Source organism: Lampetra planeri, chromosome 12, assembly GCF_965212315.1.
Source record: "Lampetra planeri chromosome 12, kcLamPlan1.2.h2, whole genome shotgun sequence".
Classification (NCBI taxonomy): domain Eukaryota; kingdom Metazoa; phylum Chordata; class Hyperoartia; order Petromyzontiformes; family Petromyzontidae; genus Lampetra; species Lampetra planeri.
The window spans coordinates 2,154,514-2,174,346 of NC_136118.1; the positions used below are offsets into that span (position 1 = coordinate 2,154,514).

Here is a 19,833-nt window from a genome sequence, read left to right on the forward strand (position 1 = left end):
CGTTTACGTAGAAGTTAACGTGGCGGGGAGGAATTGGATTCGGCCAAAACCCAAAATGAAATTTCACTCACTCGATTACCAAGCTGTTTTTTGTTGCATTAAGTCCCAATCACACAGTACTATAACCGAATACAATAGTTACATCTTCTTGGTTCTTTCGGTAAAGTCACGTAGAAGGAAAGTAATAAAATAATAAAAATAAAACAAAATAATTCTCACGACGTTTCGGCCACAACGCAAGCAGCCGTCCTCAGGGGAATAATGAAACACCACCAAGCTTGGAGCGTATATTTAAGCTCCAATCTTGGTGGTGTTTCATTCATGCTTGGTGGTGTTTCATTCTTCACCTGAGGACGGCTGCTTGCGTTGTGGCCGAAACGTCGTGAGAATTATTTTATTATGTTTTATTATTTTATTACTTCCCTTCTACGTGACTTTACCGAAAAAACCAAGAAGATTAATCCCTGCAGTCACGAAAGCTTTAAATCGAAACAATAGTTACAATTGATTTTTACTGTTTTCCAATACAGTGTAATATATCTGATTACAGCTGCCCGATCCGTGGGGGGCCTTGACTCATAACCGCCCTCCTCCAGCATTGGGGCCCGTTGCCCAATCTACCCGGTAACGGTGCGTACCCAACCCGTCACTTAATTCTTTATATTACACTGTACTATATATAGACACCAATTTGATTTAAACATCTTCATGAAGGCAGTCACTAAGCCCTTTGAGGTAAGCCCAGGAAAGCAGCCCATGCCTGCCAGGTCGGGGTGGGAATGGAATAAGATGAGAGGCCACATTGCCGGGGCAGTTAAAGGAGCACGTCCGGACCGGTCGAAATTGTCCCGCGAAAAAAATAAATTAAAAACGACCGGACAAACATGTCGAGCGAGCAGCCATGAAACAAAATGGTTGCACGGGCTTATTCGCTTTTTTGCACAGCTCCTGGGTTTTTTTTGTCAAAGCAGGCACGGGGCCCCCCCTGGTGCGGTCCTTTTGTTTGTGTGGGTGGCAGCCGGCCGGCATTTGGACGTGATGCGGAGAGGGGAGCCCCCTGAAGGACTTGAAGCTTTAGCCGAGGTACTATTAGCTCCTCTGCGCTCCATGGATCCAAAATCAACTATGTGTTTTACAAACTAAAAGCTAAAACTGGGTTTGGTGCTATGGCTGACTGGACGGATGCCTTAACATCGATTCCACTAAGCTGAGTGAACAGATTAGAGAAATATAATATTGCAGATTTGCATCATTCGTGAAAAAATGACGAGCGAATGAGTAGCCAGCTCGCTGTTGGCTCCATTTGTGGCAGTGCCATATTGTTTGATGACAGGTGAAGATTTTGACATAAACGTGCCATTGCCGTCGGCTTTAGTAAACCAATCAGGCAGTGCTTGAGTGATGGAACGTGACTGGTTTACCTTACAAGTCTACTGCACTGAAACTTGTACGCGTCCTGTATGGATGAGGTTGGCACTATTTAAGCGACGGTCCTACGAGGCACTCTTCATCCTAATGCTTGCCATGCACTTGTGTTGTTACTTTAGGGATCAATGAGGAGTTGCGCTTGAGATGGAGCGACGTCATATAATGGGAAACGTTCTTCCGCTGTCTGAGGAAGGCAAACGCTCTGCGTGTGCTGCTGTCCCTGTGGGGGGGCCACGAGCAACCCGGGAAGGCTGCGTGGCGGCCGGGGCTGCCGGGGCCACCATGGAGGGCACTGCTGGCCCGTGGGGCCTCCCAGAGGAGAACGGCAGGACTATGGGCAAGGTTAACGGGCACTGCCCACTGGTGGCCCTGCAGCAGGCGGTGGCGCAGATCCCCAACGGAGGAGAGATAGAGAGCGACCCTCCAGGCCTCACTGTTGGTGAGCCTGCCTTGCTGTCGTTTGAAAAGCCTTCCACAGTGTTGTAACGTTGTACACATGCCTTCGATAGATGTCCGTAAATAGTATTTTAAAGAAAGTGGTGTTGACATAAAAAAATTGACATTCATATAACACTGTGAAGTGTACTAATCTAAGTCTGCAACTTATGCGTGATGATAAGTTAACCGTTAAAGGTGAAAGTAAGATAAGATTTAGCCTTAACAACATTGAGCTTATGGACCACTAATTTCCAGGCTTTTGTTGCCTAAACGAATGTTGCTGGAAAGCATTGGTCCAAAAGTCCCATAGACTTACGGTGAAACACCCTTGCCTATTATTATTTTACCCACAATCCACCAGGACAACACATCACACTTTGTAGATTGAATGTGTGGGATGTAGTAGTGGAGGTTTCTAAAACGTGGGGTGGGTTGATAGTCTACCTAGTGAGCACCTGCGATTAGCATGGTTGACTACGTATGGTGCAAAATAAGTTCAAGATACATGCATAAGCTCAGCTGCTTGCCTTCCCCAACAGTGGCTGGGTGCCAGACCCCACCTCACTCGCAGCCCACGCCAGAAAAAGCATCCGGGTCCCCAGAGATCAAGCTGAAGATCACGAAGACCTACTTTAACGGAAAGGCCTTATTTGAGTCCTCACTGTGCGGGGATCTGGTGGTGACACCTGAGCAGCCTGGCCAGCAGCAGCAGCAGCCGAAAGAGAGTTCGGCAGCTACGGCAGCAGACGTCAAACAGTCGACGTTGGTGCGGACTAAGGGCCGGCCACGTAAGCTGCAGCCTGTGAAAGGTCCACCTGGGTCGGGTACATCGGTACCACCCGTATCGCACCCTGTGGGTGCGTGTGTCCTGCCTGCACAGCTGGTGCGTCCATCAACCCTGCCGTTGCCCACAACTCCTCCCTTGTCTGCCGACAAGCCACCTGTTCTACTGTCGCCACAAGAAAACAGCGTGAGTTTTTATGGGGGGGGTTTTTTGCATGTTTTTGTATGGTCATCTTGGAATGCAATGTCATGCTTAAAGTTTGCTGTCAAAGAAATTGAGTAGGTCTGTTAAAACATGTGAAAGGGTATAAACCAGGTTTATTTTTGTGGTCATTACCAAATTAATATTTCCCAGTAATTCTCAATCTGTGTGATTAAACTGTGAATGACTTTATATGGTTATAAAAAAAAAACACGTTAATAGTGTTCCGGATTCAATTCCCAAATACAATACCATCCTGCAGATGTCAGTCCTGCCTACGTGGATTGTCATGTGTGCATGTTGTGGTTTGGGACGGTGTAAGTGTGATAAATAAGTGCAAAATATTAGTATTCCCAGTGACTCACATTCGACATAATTTGCACCATTTAAATTTAGCAGTTGTATCATGTGGGTTTTCTTTATGGCTAGCTCAACCCAAAATTAACGTGTGGTGCAAAGTCTTTGCATCACTCGTGCAAGTTTCCTGGCACACTGATTATTGAACATAATAGCTCCTTGCTGAAATAAGTAAGGAGGCAGCAAGGGTTGATGTGGCGTGTGTGCAGGACCTGTATTCCATCGGAGATGTGGTGTGGGCCAAGATCAGCGGGCACCCGTGGTGGCCCTGCATGGTGTCCTGTGACCCCAAGTTGGGCATACACATGCGCGTCAAAGGTGGGCACCCCATAATAGTCAAGGAATGCACTTCAATTGGAGATGTCGGCACTCTTGTTCTTAAGACTTTAAATATTGTATCCAACAGATTTTTTTTCACATATATTTGGCATGATGGATAAAGGAATGTACAAACCGTTGTTTTTGACATTTGGTACAGTCCAAAATGTAATTGTAGACCACAGTTTCTTAATTATGTGTTATGTTTAAAATCCACCTTGTGATTTTTTGTTTGCAAAGATAAGGGCTCTTTATCTTCGAGTCAGTTATGAGCTGTTTTTAAGATGATCACATGTTATAATACAACATCAAAGGTTTTCTGAGTATTCATGTTGCAATGGTACAATTATACCAATGATGTTTTTTACCAAGCAAAGTCGAGGCTGGAGTAAATTGTATGCAAATCCTTATATTACATCATACAAACCGAGAGAAAGAAAATGCAATGTTTTTATTAAATCGATACTCCAGATCATAACAATTGTCAACTCTCTTCCCCCCCCCCATACTCTCCCTCTTGGAACCCTGATACAATTCCCGCTCAGTAGGGCAGGTGAAGTCTTTCACAAGGCAGTACCATGTGCAGTTCTTCGGGGAAGCCGCGGAGCGAGCGTGGGTGTGCTACCGCTCCCTCGTGATGTTCTCCAGCAGGGAGCAGTACGAGCTGCTGGTCTCAGAGCTGGCCAAGCGTACGCCCTCGGCCAGCGAGAGAACCAAGGTGAATCATCTCGTCCGCCCTCACTCTTCATATTAATGCTGTCATTATATTGCACAGACATGAAATTGCACGCAAGAATGGTGACGTGTTTACATTTGTGTTTTTAGGTGACTTTAGAGTGTTAAGTTTCACGTGGCAGCGGTGGAGGAGAGACTCGTGACAATAAGAAGTGCCGGGTAGCGAATATAGTAGTCTTTAAGTGGGGATTGCAGTTGTCTCGGAGTTATTGTGGTCTGTTAAACCATGATACTTGCTTATGTCCTCCAACCAGCAGGCCTTGACCATGCCATGTGGTCTTAAAGTGCACTTAGCTTGACACAAGTGCTGTGGTGACATCTTGGAAACTCGGTGGCAAGTAGAAGCAATTGTAGTTGTGTGTAAATGTAATGTTTTTAATCATTTACTATGTTGCTGAGATGACGTTTGTGAAAGGAAATGCAATATTATATACAGAAAAATGTCTAATCATAGTGATGACAGCTGACTTGACCATCTATTAGAAAAGCGCAGCGTTCCATTGGTCCGTGAACTAAATGATGAGAGCCTTTCAGAAGGCCTTAATCAAAAAATTATAGAAAGTGGACCCCACCCCCCCAGAGGTTGGGGCAAAAAGTTGATCCAACAGGTTTACAACAATTATTGACACCCTCCCCCCAAAAAGAACATTCACTCCCCACACCACCCCCAAAAAAAGATGTCTTTTGTAGGCATATGTCTACACACCCTACATATAATAGAGTCCAGATTTATTTTTCAGGCATATATGCCTACATCTGTCCCCTTCCCACTGTTCAGACATGTCTCAGTCTGACTGGTCTGTTTTATTTGGTCAGGGCTGGTGGTAAACAGGTGTTGGCCTTTTTAAGTAGTACTGTGCATCAGTAATAGTGAGTAAAATACCTTCACTGAAAAATCTATTTTTTTACATTTCTCTTTGCATCAGACATTTCAAAATTTCAGGAAATCAAGAGGACCTGTTTGGTGCTTGGGAGACTGACTAATCCCACAACCAGTATGATTGATAATTATTGTTTCATCCATTATCCATAAATACATCATTTTCCATTTATTGAGCATTTGTTTAGAGTTTTGATAGTTGCGGACATGGATGGAGGATGAAATTAAAAATATCTAATGAGTCTTGATTTGAAGCTTTCGTGACTGCAGGAATCCATACTCTTTGGTTCCTTCGGTAAAGTCACGTAGGTAGAAATATAACAAAATAAATCACGACTTTTCGATAACAACACAAGCCATCGTCTTCTAATGAACTTTGAGGTACAACCCAGTAGTATCTGCACACATGGGGGGGGGGGGGAGAAGAGGACATCAGTGGGGGCGATGGGCGAGGCTTGAAGTGCCAAGAAGTCCTCCGCAGGAGCATCACCCTCTCTTATGACTTCGTAAATTATCATGGAAGATGGTTAATTGCCAGTATAAATATACCATTCACTCCTAAAGACCAGTTAGCTTTTTGGACGAGTGATTTGCAATTGTGTGAGTAAAGCAAACCATCAACTTTTTTCAACTTTAGCTCACCATAAGGCCCGTTCGTCGATGGAGTTAAACATTTTATCAATGTTTTTTGTAATGATGCGGACACTTGTTTTTTTATTACCCAAAATCCACCAAGGGAGCGCATATTTTTTTAATTTAATCCTTTATATTAAGTTCGCTTGCTTGCTTGCTTGCGTGCTTGCTTGCTTGCTTAGGACCGTGCAAATCTTTCGCTCGTTTTTTAACCCACTTCCCGTGATCCAATCGAGCTGACATTTTCCACACAGACTCGTTGTGTGAGACAATTAATGTTCGTAAAAAAATTCTTTTTTAATTTTACACTTTTTAGGCAAAAAAATTATTTTACATTTATTCAAATACAACTCATTCATGGCTTTGGCTGAACGTCACAGTGTAGGAGCCCAGAGCGTAACCCCTCCACAGGCCGTGGCGGAGTAGCGCAGTTGGTAGCGCCCTCGCTTCCCATGCCAAAGGTCGCGGGATCGATCCCCGCGTCCTCCACAGGCGAATATATTTTTAAATCCTTTATATTAAGTTCGCTTGCTTGCTTAGGACCGTGCAAATCTTTCGCTCGTTTTTTAACCCACTTCCCGTGATCCAATCGAGCTGACATTTTCCACACAGACTCGTTGTGTGTGACAATTAATTTTCGTGAAAAAATTTTTCCAAAATTTTACACTGTTTAGGGAAAACAAATTAAATATTTAATTACCAATTGCTTAATACTGGCAGACAATCATCTGACCCATAGGTGGCAGCCATCTCAAGCCAGAGGACGAGAAGACTCTAGCCGCCACACATATAAAGGATTTATAGTGAAAAACTTTGTTTTTACGGGTTTACTTGTTATTTACAACGTGCGTGCTTGGCGGAGCCGGGTGAGCAATGGCTGCTGAATCTTTTACCACGTGTGTGTATCGTGTTCGTGGTAGTGTCGCGGTTAGCGCGCTACGCTACGAACCCAGCGAGCCGAGTTCGATTCCCACTCGCGACCTACACGAATGACGATTATCTGAACTGGGCATGGGCCTCCCCTAGGTCTATTCAGCCTCAAATGAGTACCTCGTGCAGTGTGTAAACATCACCACTGGGGAGACAAAGGCGGCCAGGCGGGGCATTGGCTACCCACCCGCTCGTGTGCCGTGCCGGCCTTCATAGGTGCTCGCTGTAGCAGCGCTTGCCTAAACAATATTACAGGCTATTTGGGGGATATTTATGTTTCGCGCACTCACCGCAGATCTTGAAGCCGATGGCTTCGCGCGTGCGGTCTCAGTGGTTCGTGGGCATTGCTGAGGCGGAGGAGGCGGCCGCCCTGTGCCACAAGGAGCGGAACGAAAAGTTCACCTTCATCTACTTCGACGTGAAGCCCAAGGATAAGGGCCCCAACAAGGGACAAACGCCTTCCTCGACACGAAAGCGAAAGTCAAAGGACTCGGTGGACTTCGAAGTTGACGCGGTTGATATGCACGACATGAGGAATGAGTTGGACAGGTGAGAAATATGGTCTATTACAAACGTGGTGAATATGTCAATGAATTCTGACCACCTCACCTCATGTCAAATTTCACCTTGCTGTTGAGGATGTAAGATGGCTCGAGGGTTTTATATTGTGTCAGAATTGAGAGCCGATTAAACTGGCTTCTCAAATGTAAACGTTTGATGGTATCACAAAACCATCATTGACTTCAACATGTTCCAGTTCCGAGAATATTGTAGAGTTTCAGTTTGAGTGCGATGCTACAAATACATTTGTAGTAATGCAATTGAGAAGGTGAATGCACTCGTGGGGTTTATGGGGAATCAAAGTGATCTCCGAAGTAATTGTGTTATATAATTTTTCAGAGGCTGTTCTCTAACATGGTGATGCTACACTCAGTTTTTTTATGGAAAAAATAACTTCATCTCAGAATGTAATGCCAATAGAACAATATATTTTAAATACTGACCTACCTATACATATATACTCTTAAGTATCATGGATTTAGACTTTCAAGATGCAGTGTTTAAGAAGTATGTATCAGTAATATTTTTTGGCTTCTTAAAATGTGGTGGTAAAAGATACATATGTAATTACATAATTAGAATGTAATAGTTTCCTTTTAAAACATTATTGCAACTAAACTAACGTTAAACATTCCTCCACGATTCTACATAGAAGTTTTCCTAATGTGCAACGACGATGCCATGGAGGCATAGATTGTGCTGCCTTCCCACTCAAGTGAAAGTGTTAATCTTGATGTCGTCGTCTCTTTCTCCCACCGCAGGAAGCTGGATGGTGGAAGCAGCCCGACGGCGGCTTCGGTGTCCGGGCAGGAGCGTGATGATGTTGGCAATGACGAGGTCAGGAGGGCCCGAGAACACACGAATGGGGTTGGCGGCGGGGGAGGCCTCACGCCGAAGAAGAAGCGTGGCATCAGGAAGAGTGATGCCTCTGCCGCCCGATTCATCGTTTTTTGCCAGAAGCATCGCGAACAGGTAAACCTAATGCCCTGGCTCTTAGCCTTGAAAATCAAGTGACAGTGCACCGTTGGCATCGGTCTATTATTATGTAATTGTGTACATGCATATGCGCTCATGCTATCATTAGCTTGCATATGAGGTTAACTTTAATTCACGGGCAAAATATTTTGCACGCACATTTTGACATTCTTTCTCACTTCCACCAGAGCTCCAAGAACAACAAGCCTGTTGTGAGCTCTGTTCTCAGCCTTAATTCTCATTAGCCAGGGAGATGGATATACATTACATAGCAACACATTCCTCACAAGGATGGTAACATGTAGCCCTTCATCATGTTGGTCAATCCACCTACCTCAGTTGTGTAGCCTTGATCTTGGTGCTCTACCGTCTTATGACCCTGAATGTCGAAAGTCCTTCACATGCGTTTGTTGTGTTTGCATATATCCTGATGCATGGCCTGTGTGTTTGTGCACCCTCATGTGCTGTCTTCCATCCTGCCCAGCTGGTGCAGGAGCAGCCGGAACTGTCCCCAGTGGAGGTGGAGGAGGCGCTCATGACGCAGTGGGAGACGCTGACGGAGAAGCAGCGCGCGCGCTACAAATCCAAATTCGCGAGTACCGCTGGGTCAATGGTGCCTGGCTCGTATCACGCCGCCACGTCTGGCATGAACTCGCCCCCCAAAAAGAGAGAGTCTGCCTTGGTCAAAGGTGCCCAACCCACAGCTGGTGCAAATTCAGTTACACATTTACCAAAATATGTTTTCAAACACCATATTATGTTTTTCCAGCTTGACCAATATTATTCTGTTAAAATACAAATTAACTGGTTACAAGCTGTTCGTGCCATGTCACTTACAGAGCTCATTCAAATAAAGTTTGAGATCTTGTGTGTGCGCATGCATGTTCCTGGTTTGTGGTAGTGCAGCGGTGAGGATGCTGCGCTATGAACCTGGCGAGACGAGTTTGATTCCCACTCACAGCCAACACCAGTGACGATTATCTGAACCTGACCTGGGCCTCCCCTAGGTCGACTCAGTCTCAAATGAGTACTTGTTTCAGTGTGTAATCATCGCCACTGGGGACACAAAGGCGGTCAGGCATGGTGTTGGGACTCACCCCCCACCCTGCTTGCTTTCATAGGTGCTCATTAACAGCACTTATCTCTAACAGTCTGTTGAAGGATATATGCGGCATCTTTGTTTTTTGTCCCTGGTAGCAAAGCACGCTGATAATGAAGCCCCTCAATGTCACGTGGGACTTGTTAAGCAATAATGAAGAGCGTTCAGCATGTAATGACTTAATTGGAATGCCAGGGACTGGTAAACGTGTAAAAGGTGAACCATGTTAGCTCACAAGAACTGGATTTGAGAAATACTGCTTTTTAAAGGCTTCCTGCTTTAGCAGAGCGGCTTTGCCTTTCCGCAATAAAACTAAAATTGTGATCAGGTTTGCTTGCAATGCTCATTCTTCTGAGGGCATGTACCCAGCTACCTTCATCGCTGCCACATCGGACTTGTGCTTAAATGCGTGCATTTCTCCGCACAGCGGTGGGAGCAGAGAGCCAGGCCTCCTTGCTGCGGAGGCCGCAAACAGAAGAGTCGGGTGTAGAGGAGAGTGTTCCGCGCAAGAGGGTACGCAAGGAGCCAAAGGTATGGGGAGCGTGGCATCACGATTCAACACTGCTCTGCCACTATGCAAACCTCTTGCCAATAAATGTATGACCCCCACTTTGTTTCAGCCCGGTCTATAATTATCTTAGTACAGAACACTGCTGCACAATGCCACACAAGCTTGCACTGTGTAGTGGTGTCCGGAGTTAATATAAAAAATGGTCAGGGCAACGAGTAATCTATGACTGGCACGCAATTTTGTGTAAAAAAAATGTTTATTTCAGCAAAAAAATTACATACTAAAATTATTTTTGTAGTGTTTCACAATTTGTACCAAAGGATCTTACGCACCGGCCACACTTACATTTTCCCTTTTTCAATGGCCGTGGCTACAAGTTACTTGCCTATTCCAGTCTACCAGTGACATTAGAAAAACACCAAAACCTTGCCCATCGCAGGGAGTTACATTCTTCAAATTGGCCACAATCGGCAAATCTGCAAACTTAAAGGCATACGGGAAACTACGCTTTGGTTCATTGTTCGTAATACGACACTTTCTCCTTTTGTTTAATGTTACCCTGCATTAACACAAATATTAAAAGAGTGTTTGCCGATTGGGGCTCTTGATACCTGATGTGTTTTCACTAGACTGGAGTCTTGCCCACGTTGGCTGAAAAGGGGAAGTCCCTCTCCTCGTTTGTGCCTGTGGGTTCTCTACAGCCAGGTGAGTTTGTTTCATGATTGGTTAAATCGACTTTAACATTTTATCAAACATGGGGAGAGTCAATCTTGATTTGAAGCTTTCGTGACTATAGGAATCCATACTCTTTGGTTCTTTCGGTAAAGTCACGTAGGTATAAACTAAAATAAATCGTGACGTTTCGGGCGCAACACGAGTGATAATGTGAGAAATTAGCATGTAAATGTAAGATCGGAGAGCGGCCTCCTCGACGAGGACACGGAAGTGGCTATGTTAATGTGAGAGATTAGCATGTTAATGTAAAGTGAAGTTTGAAAATTAAATGTGAACCATGGCCGGTTACAGCGCAAGATGTGACATGAGTATTTTCTTTTCCTTCTGTCACACTTCACGTTTTCAATCGGGAAAAGGTGTGTTGTGCCCCTAAATCACCAATAATGTACCCATTCCCGGCAGGTCTCAGAAGCTAACCCTATTTGAGATTGCGGGGCTATGCAGTGGGCAGCAGAGGGCAGTACAGCAAAATCCATTGTTCTGTGCTTATATGCTTCCAGATCTTTGCTCCCCACCTTCACCAACTCCCACGATCCAGCGTGGTGAAGTATGGTTCAATAATCCGTGACCCGCACGGCATGGGGAGGCTATCATCCAGCCATGGATTGAAAAAAAAGGGCTATACATGCACACAAGACACGTTAAAGAGGAGTTGCCTCGCTGTGTGCGCATGCTGGTGCCACTGCTTGCTTTTAAATCTTGACAAACCTGCATCGCTGTCGCCCGCAGTGGTGGCGAAGCTGTCAGACGCGTGCAAACCGCTGAAAAAGAGGAGCCGAGCATCCACCACGGACTCCACCAGCCCCTCGGAGTGTGATGAGGAGGGGGCACTTCCCCCGGACGCAGAGGTAATGCTCACTCGCTCACTTATTTCCCATTCGTGTTCCGTGAACTCATCAGCCATGATCTATCCACTGTCGCCATTTCTCATGATCTCACGAAATAACAATCCATCTATCTCCTGCACACCAGATAATGTCATCTTATCTCCATAGTAGACCTCCTCTGAGGTGTGTTTCCCTCCTTTGGCTATTATTAATCTCGACCACCGGCCATACATAGCTTCAGGCAACGTGTGCTGCCCAAGCTCACCATTCTTAACAAGCAATATGTCTCCAACTTGTACATGTTCTCTAATCCCCGTGTTCCTGTTTTGTTTTGAGAAATTGTTGCATGCCTAATAATGCCGCCACTTATTTATCCAAGAAGATCTTACTGAATTTGAAGAACATTTATCAGTATGTTCCTACATTGAGATGTTTGACCAGTTCCTCTTTTAATGAGTGGTTTGCTTTTGGGAGGGAAAAAACATTCAAAGGTCCGCAAACACTGGTTCACTATCTCACTTGCTGTACTGCCATTTCCTGGTGACTTTTGGAGTTTGACAAATATCCATGATCCGCCAACCGTTACCTCAAACGTGCAGAATCGCAGGTATGTGCCGCTACACCCAGTTTGGCTAGAGCCAGGAGGACAGCATTCTGCAGCTACCAGGTTTTTTTCAATTGACTGAGCATTACGTTTTTGACTTTTCAAAGTTGCCACCAGTGGAATCCCACAGTTCTGAAGCTTTAGCTCACGTTCTATATATTTGAGTTCTGGATGAGCGTGACTGATGTTGCATGTGTATATGCACATGTGTGAATGTGTCATGCGGTTGGTAGCAGTGGCATAGTGGTTAACACATTGCTATGAACCCAGCGACCAGGATTCGGCTGCTTGCCACTGCTCACATTATTGGCCAATGATATAACCGGTCGTGGGACTCCCCTTGGCTGACCAGACCTTAAATTATTACCTGGTGTGATGTGAAAACACCAGCACTAGAGAAACAAAAGCACCTGGGCATAGTTCTGGACACACCACCCACCACCTAGTGCACCGTGCTGGCTTTAATAGGTGCTCGCTACCAGTCTGTTAAATGCTACACGGGGGGATCTTTGTGTTTCTCACAGGCTTCACCGGCGGGTCAGGGTGAGGCTGTCTACCAAGAAGGAAGCGAAGACTCGCAGTCCGAGGGCAAGCGAGGCAGTAGCAAGCGAGACGCCCTTTGCCTGGTAATTCCATGCATGTGTGTTTCAGGTGTTGTACAGGCCCAGTCATGCCGGGGTGAGGTTAAATCACGTTACATTAGGTTTCTTTCATGCTGTATGGAGACAGCTTTATATACATACCCATCCACTGCTGTCTAAGGGTGCTCACCATGCCATGTGGATCATGGGGGTTATTTGAACATACTTCATGCTATTCAGTGTGAGTTTGAGAAGGCGTGGAACATGAATAAAAAAACATTGTTTAGAAGGTAAGAATCCTTTGAGATGGTTACAAGTTTAATCATACGTATTTTATGCCCAACATGGTTTATTTGTAAAGTATATAATTGCAACTGCCTTTAAAGATGCTATACAATAGTGTGGAGTGCAAAATATGCTCTTTATTCACCCAGGAAAGCCGCACCGAGTCTCAAGACTCGGTGTCAAGAAGATCTTGATATATTCGCATGACCAGAAAACTATACCCAAGAAAATGTTTCCTAATAAATTCCAGTAACAGAAACTGACTGTTATATATATCGGGTCAATATTAGTAGGTAAAACCCAATAGTTTATCTTTTGCAAAGAAGTCGAGGGGAAAAACACAATGAGAGAATGAAACAAGGTTATGACAAAACCCTAAATGTAAATAATACTCCAGGGGCTGTGTTGGCAGTGGTGTGCAAGCACAAACCCAAGAGCCCAAATTAATCAAATAGCTGGCTAACATCTCTGGCATCGTCTTTGACCACAGGCGTGCGAAAAGACTGGTGGCTCCTTGGTTTCTTGCGAGGGCCAGTGCTGCGGGACGTTTCACGTGGATTGCCTGGGCGTTCAAACAGCGCCTGGCGACAAAGTCATGTGCAACGAATGCTCCACAGGTGCCTGCCACGTGACAGACGAACACTCATGAAAGTTTCTTAATTCATTGCAAATAGCTGATGTGCAAATGGAAGAGAATTGCATGCGATCAGAACGTGTGCAGCTTTTTTGCTCCGTGTCGGTACGAGTCTTGTGGCTCACATGGGGGTGGTGCTGTCGCGCGCTGGCAGGATTGCACGTTTGCTTCGCGTGTAAATGTGCGGGCGCGGAGGTGCGGCGCTGCGCCGTCTCCAGCTGCGGCCGCTTCTACCACGAGGAGTGCGTGCAGCGCTCCTCGGCCGCCGTGTTCGAGGGCCGCAGATTCCGCTGCCCGCTGCATGTCTGCCTGTCCTGCCACCTGGCCTACCCTGCCAGCAGCCGGGCCAGTCGCGGTAGGGAGTGAGGGCGACCATGAAGGGTGGAAAGATGTGGGCTTGCAACATGTGTGCAATGTTAAGACACGTGTACAGTGTTAGATGAGGACTTCCGCACACCGTGTGGGATCATATGGGTTATTTGACCATACATTACCACACTGATTAGCACGGTTGGCTACGTACGGTGCGAAATACGTTCTACGTACATAAATACATGGTCAGTGCAGCTTGATGAAGTTGGGGGTAACAAAGATGTGGGAGCATTAAAAAAAGTACAGTACATCACTGGATTTTGCCCCACTGCCCTCTGCTGCCCACCGTGTAGCACCGGAGCCCGATGACATCTTCTCTGCCATCGGGCAGCAGTAAGGGTCAAACAACAACCGATGTTCCCTTGCAGTTACAATGTCATGTCTCTGCAAGAAGTCGAAATGGACATGACACCAGCAGCATTATGGGGATAAAAGTGGGGGAGAGAACTACTTTTTTTTGTTGAACAGGGAGCCCCTCGTCGGTGAGCGACCCTGACACACCCCAGTCTCGTGCAGCGTGCGCCCTGTTCGAGTACAGCTTGCACGTCTCTCCTCCCATCTCTCCCGCGCGTGCCGCAGGGAGAATGCAGCGGTGCGTGCGCTGCCCCGTGGCGTACCACACATCGGACAGCTGTTTGGCGGCGGGGAGCAAGGTGCTGTCTCCATACAGCATTGTGTGCAGCGGCCACTTCGCGCCAAACAAACGGGATAACACGTGGCATGTCAACGTCAACTGGTGCTTCCTGTGCTCGCGAGGTGAGGCGTCCAAATGACCACCTCCACTCCCCCCGTCCCAACTGCGAAATTCTCGACTTGTGGTGTGTTGAATTTAGCTATACAGCCTCTGAGGCCGCTACTTGTCTTGCGCTTCTGATAATCACAAATCGGCGTGTGTAAGCTTCCCTTGTTGCTTTGGTTGCCAAATTGTATGGAGATGGGCTTTATTGTTAAAACATAACTGTAAGGGCAGTGTTCAGATTTTTTTCCACGAGTTTGTTTCAGTTTCTGTACGTGTAATACTTTTAATGCTGAAATATGCAGTTGAGGTTAAATGTTTAAATGTACAGTGATGTCTCTGCTGCATATGTTAGAGAGCATGTTGAGTATCGAGCTGCTTCGTATTCTAATGAGAAATTGTCACCTTCTCTTCTGTTCTCTGGGATTGCACCTCAGCTGCCTGGTGTGACGTAACAGAAAATGTGCTGCTGCTGAACTCCTTTCCTCATTCACTTGTTAATCAATTGCTATGTTTTTACGAGCGTTGCTGTTTCGCTCCAGACAGTTGTGGCCGGGTCTTCAGAGCATATCCGCAGACCTGGCGAATGCTTGTGGAGCAGATGCTTCCCATAGCCCCTTCTTGCACTCAACAGCCCCACGCGTGGGTGTGTGGGCTCACCCCCTGGTCTACGACAGTGTGATAATAGTGGCCACGCGAAAACATAGTTGCTAATGGAGATGAGGTGTTGCACAGATTTTGAAATGCTTCGGTAGAAGAGTAGAATGCACCCGACTAATTTTGGTAGTATTAGAATATTCTTTACTAACAACTGTTTTTCCACTCTTTATACATTTATGTTGTCTAGCTTGTGTGTCTTAAATGTTTGTATTTTATTTCACGTTATTTTCACATGCACATGGTTTTTGTTCTCTGTGTAACGGAGTTGCACTGCATATTGTGAGTCTGTCTTGGGGAATCATGGGTAAGCTTCCCTCCCCCTTCCCCTGTGTCTCTCCGGGTGTTATAGGAGCGCCTTTGCCCGATGCAGGCCCCGCTCTCTTTGAACAAAGTTCCCACTACCTATTGAGCGAATACAAAAGATCCAGTGAACTTGGGAAGTTACCCATGATTCCCGTAGTCCCCGCAGCAGCAGCAAAGGCCTGTGGGAAAGGTAAATGTTTACTGCCATTGCTTTTTGGCTGTTGCCTTGCCCTCTTGCCTCCACTTTTCACTACACCGCTCTCCCCGTTTACTACATGGCAGTGGCATGTTCTTGCTTGCTCCATGCCCTTACCATAGTCAATCCGCATCTGGGCTGCTGGTCACGCTGTCTCTGAAGGGCATTCCTTCCATCTGCGGTCCTCGACCAATTGACGAAACTTGTTCATCGGCTTCTCAACCTTAAGATTATCAAACACGAAGCCTAACAATGTTGAAAAACCCCCCTTGACAATTGAGCTTGGTGTTTTGATTGGTTGTAAGACAACTAAGAGTTTCCCCCTTCAGGTTGTGCGTGGCCAGCGATGTTGATTCAGTTAAAGATCGTTTTTCGTTACCCGAGGTCTAACTCCACGGGGGTTATTTCGAGTCGTCGCAAACAGCACAACATTTATTTCGGCCAAACCTACCCAAAGCGGCTGACACATTTCCACCTTTAGCCATTTTCTCAAAAGGTCAGTGACAATGAAAACGTGCCAGCTGTTCTCTGAGCTGAGACATTCACAATTTGACTAATTCCATGGCAGCCGAAATAACCCCTGCTCCCCCCTCCCCTTGTTTTGCATACCGTAAAGTTTCCATTGGCTAATCGTCGTGCACCGTCAAGTCGGGTAACGGCTTCCAAACTGATTTTAGTTTTTGCCGAAAACTGTAGCTGCCTTGCCCAGCAGTTGGTTTGCAACACAGATCACCGGGGGTCACGAAACTAAAAAAAAATCACGACAGGATGCCACGCTTTATTGGTGTTCCCTGTCTTTTATCAGAGTAAAAGTTGGACCAGAAAGTGAACTGTTGCGGTTTTGACCATAAGTCAACACTGAGGATTGAGGCTCATCTTGCTCTGTTGGCACCAGTGCCGCAAAGTTGTTCCAGGTTTCACGTCAACTGAAGTAGTATGACCGGGGCCGCCTTCGAGGCCGACCCAGCCGCGTTTAGCATTGCAGTGTTCATTTCCTAGATTCTGGTCTGTGTGTTGCAGGTAACATTTGTGTTAAAGGTGAACAGATATGTGCAGGACTCGACAGTTGCACCAGATGTGAAGTTTTACAGTACTTTTTCTTGGCAAAGAATACGATTTTATATTTTACAGCCCTTTGTCATTGCACTGCTAGATCACGATTGCTGGATTCATAGTGCAGTGCGCTAATCACTTTGCCACCACTCTACCAGTTTTTCGACTTTATTCTGTTGCGTATTCGATTTCAAGACAACTCTTGCAGGGCCTTAGGTCATCGGATTTTCAAAATCCCCAATTCGAGAACTGGTATTAATGCTGCACTGCGTTTTTACGGAAATAATGAAATTCGGCACGTAAAATGTAAACTCGAAAACTTTATTGTGACTGGTGGGAATAACTGTCAAAGTTGGGCAATGCAGATCCCATATATCCTTCAAAGGTGGGGGGGGGGGGGTGGTGAGCACCATCCGCTTGTGTTGCCACACAATAAACTTTACGGTATACCAGCACTGCAGTGTGGCTTCCCTTCCCCAGTTTGACTCTTGATTGCTGTCTCCGTGACCGATCATCGCGTGGCGGCGGTGCATGGCTTAATGGCTCCAAAGCTGCAACTGTGTTTGTCGTGTCGTGGCCAGGGTGGGGGCTGGGCATGAGTTGTCGTGTGTGTGTGCGTGCTGGTGCGGTAAAATGTTACGACGGCTCACGAATGTTGTGCTTTGCTGCTTCTTCACCTTTGTCACTGGAGTGCGACGATGCGATCTCGGTCGCTGCGGTGTAAACCCAACGTGGTCCTTGAAATGCCATTTTCATCAAGCATGCTTGCATTCAAACCGATTTACTAAGAGCTGTTGAATCGTGCCAGTGATTTATTTATTCATTCAGTTCATTGGCTCCTTCTTAGTCCTAAATATATCACAAACTGAAATTCAACCCCAACGTACCTTCATTGAGTACGCTTTAAAAAAGTTGGTCCTGGTGGAACTTACATCTTCATGTTTTTAAATAATGTATCTCGCATAAATTCGGTAAAATGTAACATTCTATTTGGTTATTACAAGGCAAGAGGCACAACCACTGAAGGATATAAACTGAATGATGTTCACCTTCATTTACATCACTGGATATGGCTGATAACTTTGTGCTGCATCGTCTGTGTCATGCCATCAGGTTTCATATACATTTGCTGGGAAATGAGAAAAATGCTCATACAATGTATAAGTACATATTTTGAAGCCTGTACATGTGAATGTTTTTTTAGCAAGCACAGTGATTAAATGTTAATAAGTATAACCCGTAAAAACGAAGTTTTTCACTATAAATCCTTTATATGCGTGGCAGCGAACTTAATATAAAGGATTTAAAAATATATTCGCCTGTGGAGGACGCGGGGATCGATCCCGCGACCTTTGGCATGGGAAGCGAGGGCGCTACCAACTGCGCTACTCCGCCACGGCCTGTGGAGGTGTTACGCTCTGGGCTCTTACACTGTGACGTTCAGCCAAAGCCATGAATGCGTTATATTTGAATATATGTAAAATAAAAAAAAATTTGCCTAAAAAGTGTAAAATTTTGGGAATTTTTTTTCACGAACAATAATTGTCTGGCACAACGAGTCTGTGTGGAAAATGTCAGCTCGATTGGATCACGGGAAGTGGGTTAAAAAACGACCGAAAGATTTGCACGGTCCTAAGAAAGCAAGCAAGCACGCGAACTTAATATAAAGGATTTAAAAATAATATTTAACCGTGCTGAATGATTACTCTCCCGGTGTGGGAGAGGGGAGCGATTCAGTTGACGTGGTGGCGTTTGTTGCTTGTGCGGTGCGTGCGTGTGATGCCAGGTGGCTGTCTCCTGTGCTGCGAGTCGTGCCCGGCCGCCTTCCACCCCGAGTGCCTGGGCATGGAACCACCAGAGGGCACCTGGTGCTGTGCCGAATGCCGGGCTGGCAAGAAGCCACAGTACCATGACATTGTGTGGGTCAAGTTGGGCAACTACAGGTGGGTGTGCGAGCAAGCAACCGTGCATGTGTGTGCGTGTCTATTGGCACTGGCGACAGCACAGGTGGTGCGTGTGCCAGTTGTCTCGGGTAACCTACAACACCTGTGACCTGGCAGCAAGCCTTCGCCATTTCAGATGGCCTCAAAGTTCACTTCGCCTGCCACAATAGGGCTGGATTTTTTGCAGCTGTTGTTGCCATATGTGCGATTGCGGTGGCTTTGCATGGCGTGGCGAGTGAGTTCCAAGGTACGACTACTCCCCTCGTGTGTGCGCCGGTGCCAGGTGGTGGCCAGCTGAGATCTGCCAGCCGCGCAATGTCCCGCAGAACATCCAGAACCTCAAGCACACGGTCGGGCAGTTTCCCGTGCAGTTCTTTGGGTCGCACGACTACTACTGGACGACGCAGGGTCGCGTGTTTCCGTACATGGAGGGCGACAAGGGCTCCACCGACTACAAGACGAACTGCCTCAACAAGACGTTCAAACGCGGTACTTTTGTGCGGATACCCGCATAAAGCGCTGTTTCTGTGCCTGTAATTTTATCCAGTTTGGAGGAAAATGGAATAAATAAAAAAACCTCTTCTTTTCTCATAGCACCTCAGCAGTGTGTAAAGCACTCCTACGAAACGAATTTGAAGCTTCATTGAGACAATTTTTTTTTATCTACACTCCGACGCTATCATGGCGTCACTGTGAGGTCACTCCCATGAACTTCAATATATGTCAGTGCAGTGGTTTAGATGTTTTGCATTGTAAGCGTCATTACATTTGTTTTTTTCTTTAATCAGTGTCCTGAAATATATCATATCGTCCACAAAGGAAACCTATCCCTCTGTCGTCATTTGATCACCTAGTCCCTCGATGTGGGTGTCGCAGTATTAATCGTAAAAAATAAATTGTGATGATTTCAGTCCTGTGGGAGTTTATAGTTTACCAAAATCTGTTTCCGACTGAGCTTACGTATACTTAGACACTGAGATCCTCAATGAGCACACAATGCTTGCTTTGCCACCAAGTTCTCCTGGGGTACCTTGGGATATCAATACCGATGACA

The 19,833-nt window shown here is 46.0% G+C and overlaps 1 protein-coding gene across 15 annotated transcripts in view; it reads left to right on the forward strand.

Moving 5' to 3' along the window:
* LOC144721502 (histone-lysine N-methyltransferase NSD2-like) overlaps positions 1–19,833 on the forward strand; it is a 33,929-nt gene that overhangs the window by 3,311 nt on the left and 10,785 nt on the right. For 4 of the 15 annotated variants that reach the window (XM_078599155.1, XM_078599157.1, XM_078599152.1 and 1 more), the window contains exons 2-18: positions 1,548–1,867; positions 2,406–2,836; positions 3,418–3,526; positions 4,072–4,244; positions 7,000–7,253; positions 8,027–8,237; positions 8,725–8,929; positions 9,767–9,870; positions 10,480–10,555; positions 11,315–11,433; positions 12,541–12,642; positions 13,373–13,499; positions 13,671–13,871; positions 14,468–14,644; positions 15,634–15,777; positions 18,623–18,779; positions 19,063–19,268. In XM_078599155.1, the coding sequence (XP_078455281.1) occupies positions 1,573–1,867; positions 2,406–2,836; positions 3,418–3,526; positions 4,072–4,244; positions 7,000–7,253; positions 8,027–8,237; positions 8,725–8,929; positions 9,767–9,870; positions 10,480–10,555; positions 11,315–11,433; positions 12,541–12,642; positions 13,373–13,499; positions 13,671–13,871; positions 14,468–14,644; positions 15,634–15,777; positions 18,623–18,779; positions 19,063–19,268 (3,091 nt within the window). In that variant the 5' untranslated portion in view covers positions 1,548–1,572. Of the gene's footprint in view, positions 1–550; positions 631–994; positions 1,084–1,547; positions 1,868–2,405; positions 2,837–3,417; positions 3,527–4,071; positions 4,245–6,999; positions 7,254–8,026; positions 8,238–8,724; positions 8,930–9,766; positions 9,871–10,479; positions 10,556–11,314; positions 11,434–12,540; positions 12,643–13,372; positions 13,500–13,670; positions 13,872–14,467; positions 14,645–15,633; positions 15,778–18,622; positions 18,780–19,062; positions 19,269–19,833 lie in introns of those variants that run through there. The other 11 variants (XM_078599161.1, XM_078599162.1, XM_078599156.1 and 8 more) reach the window with 10 other exon arrangements.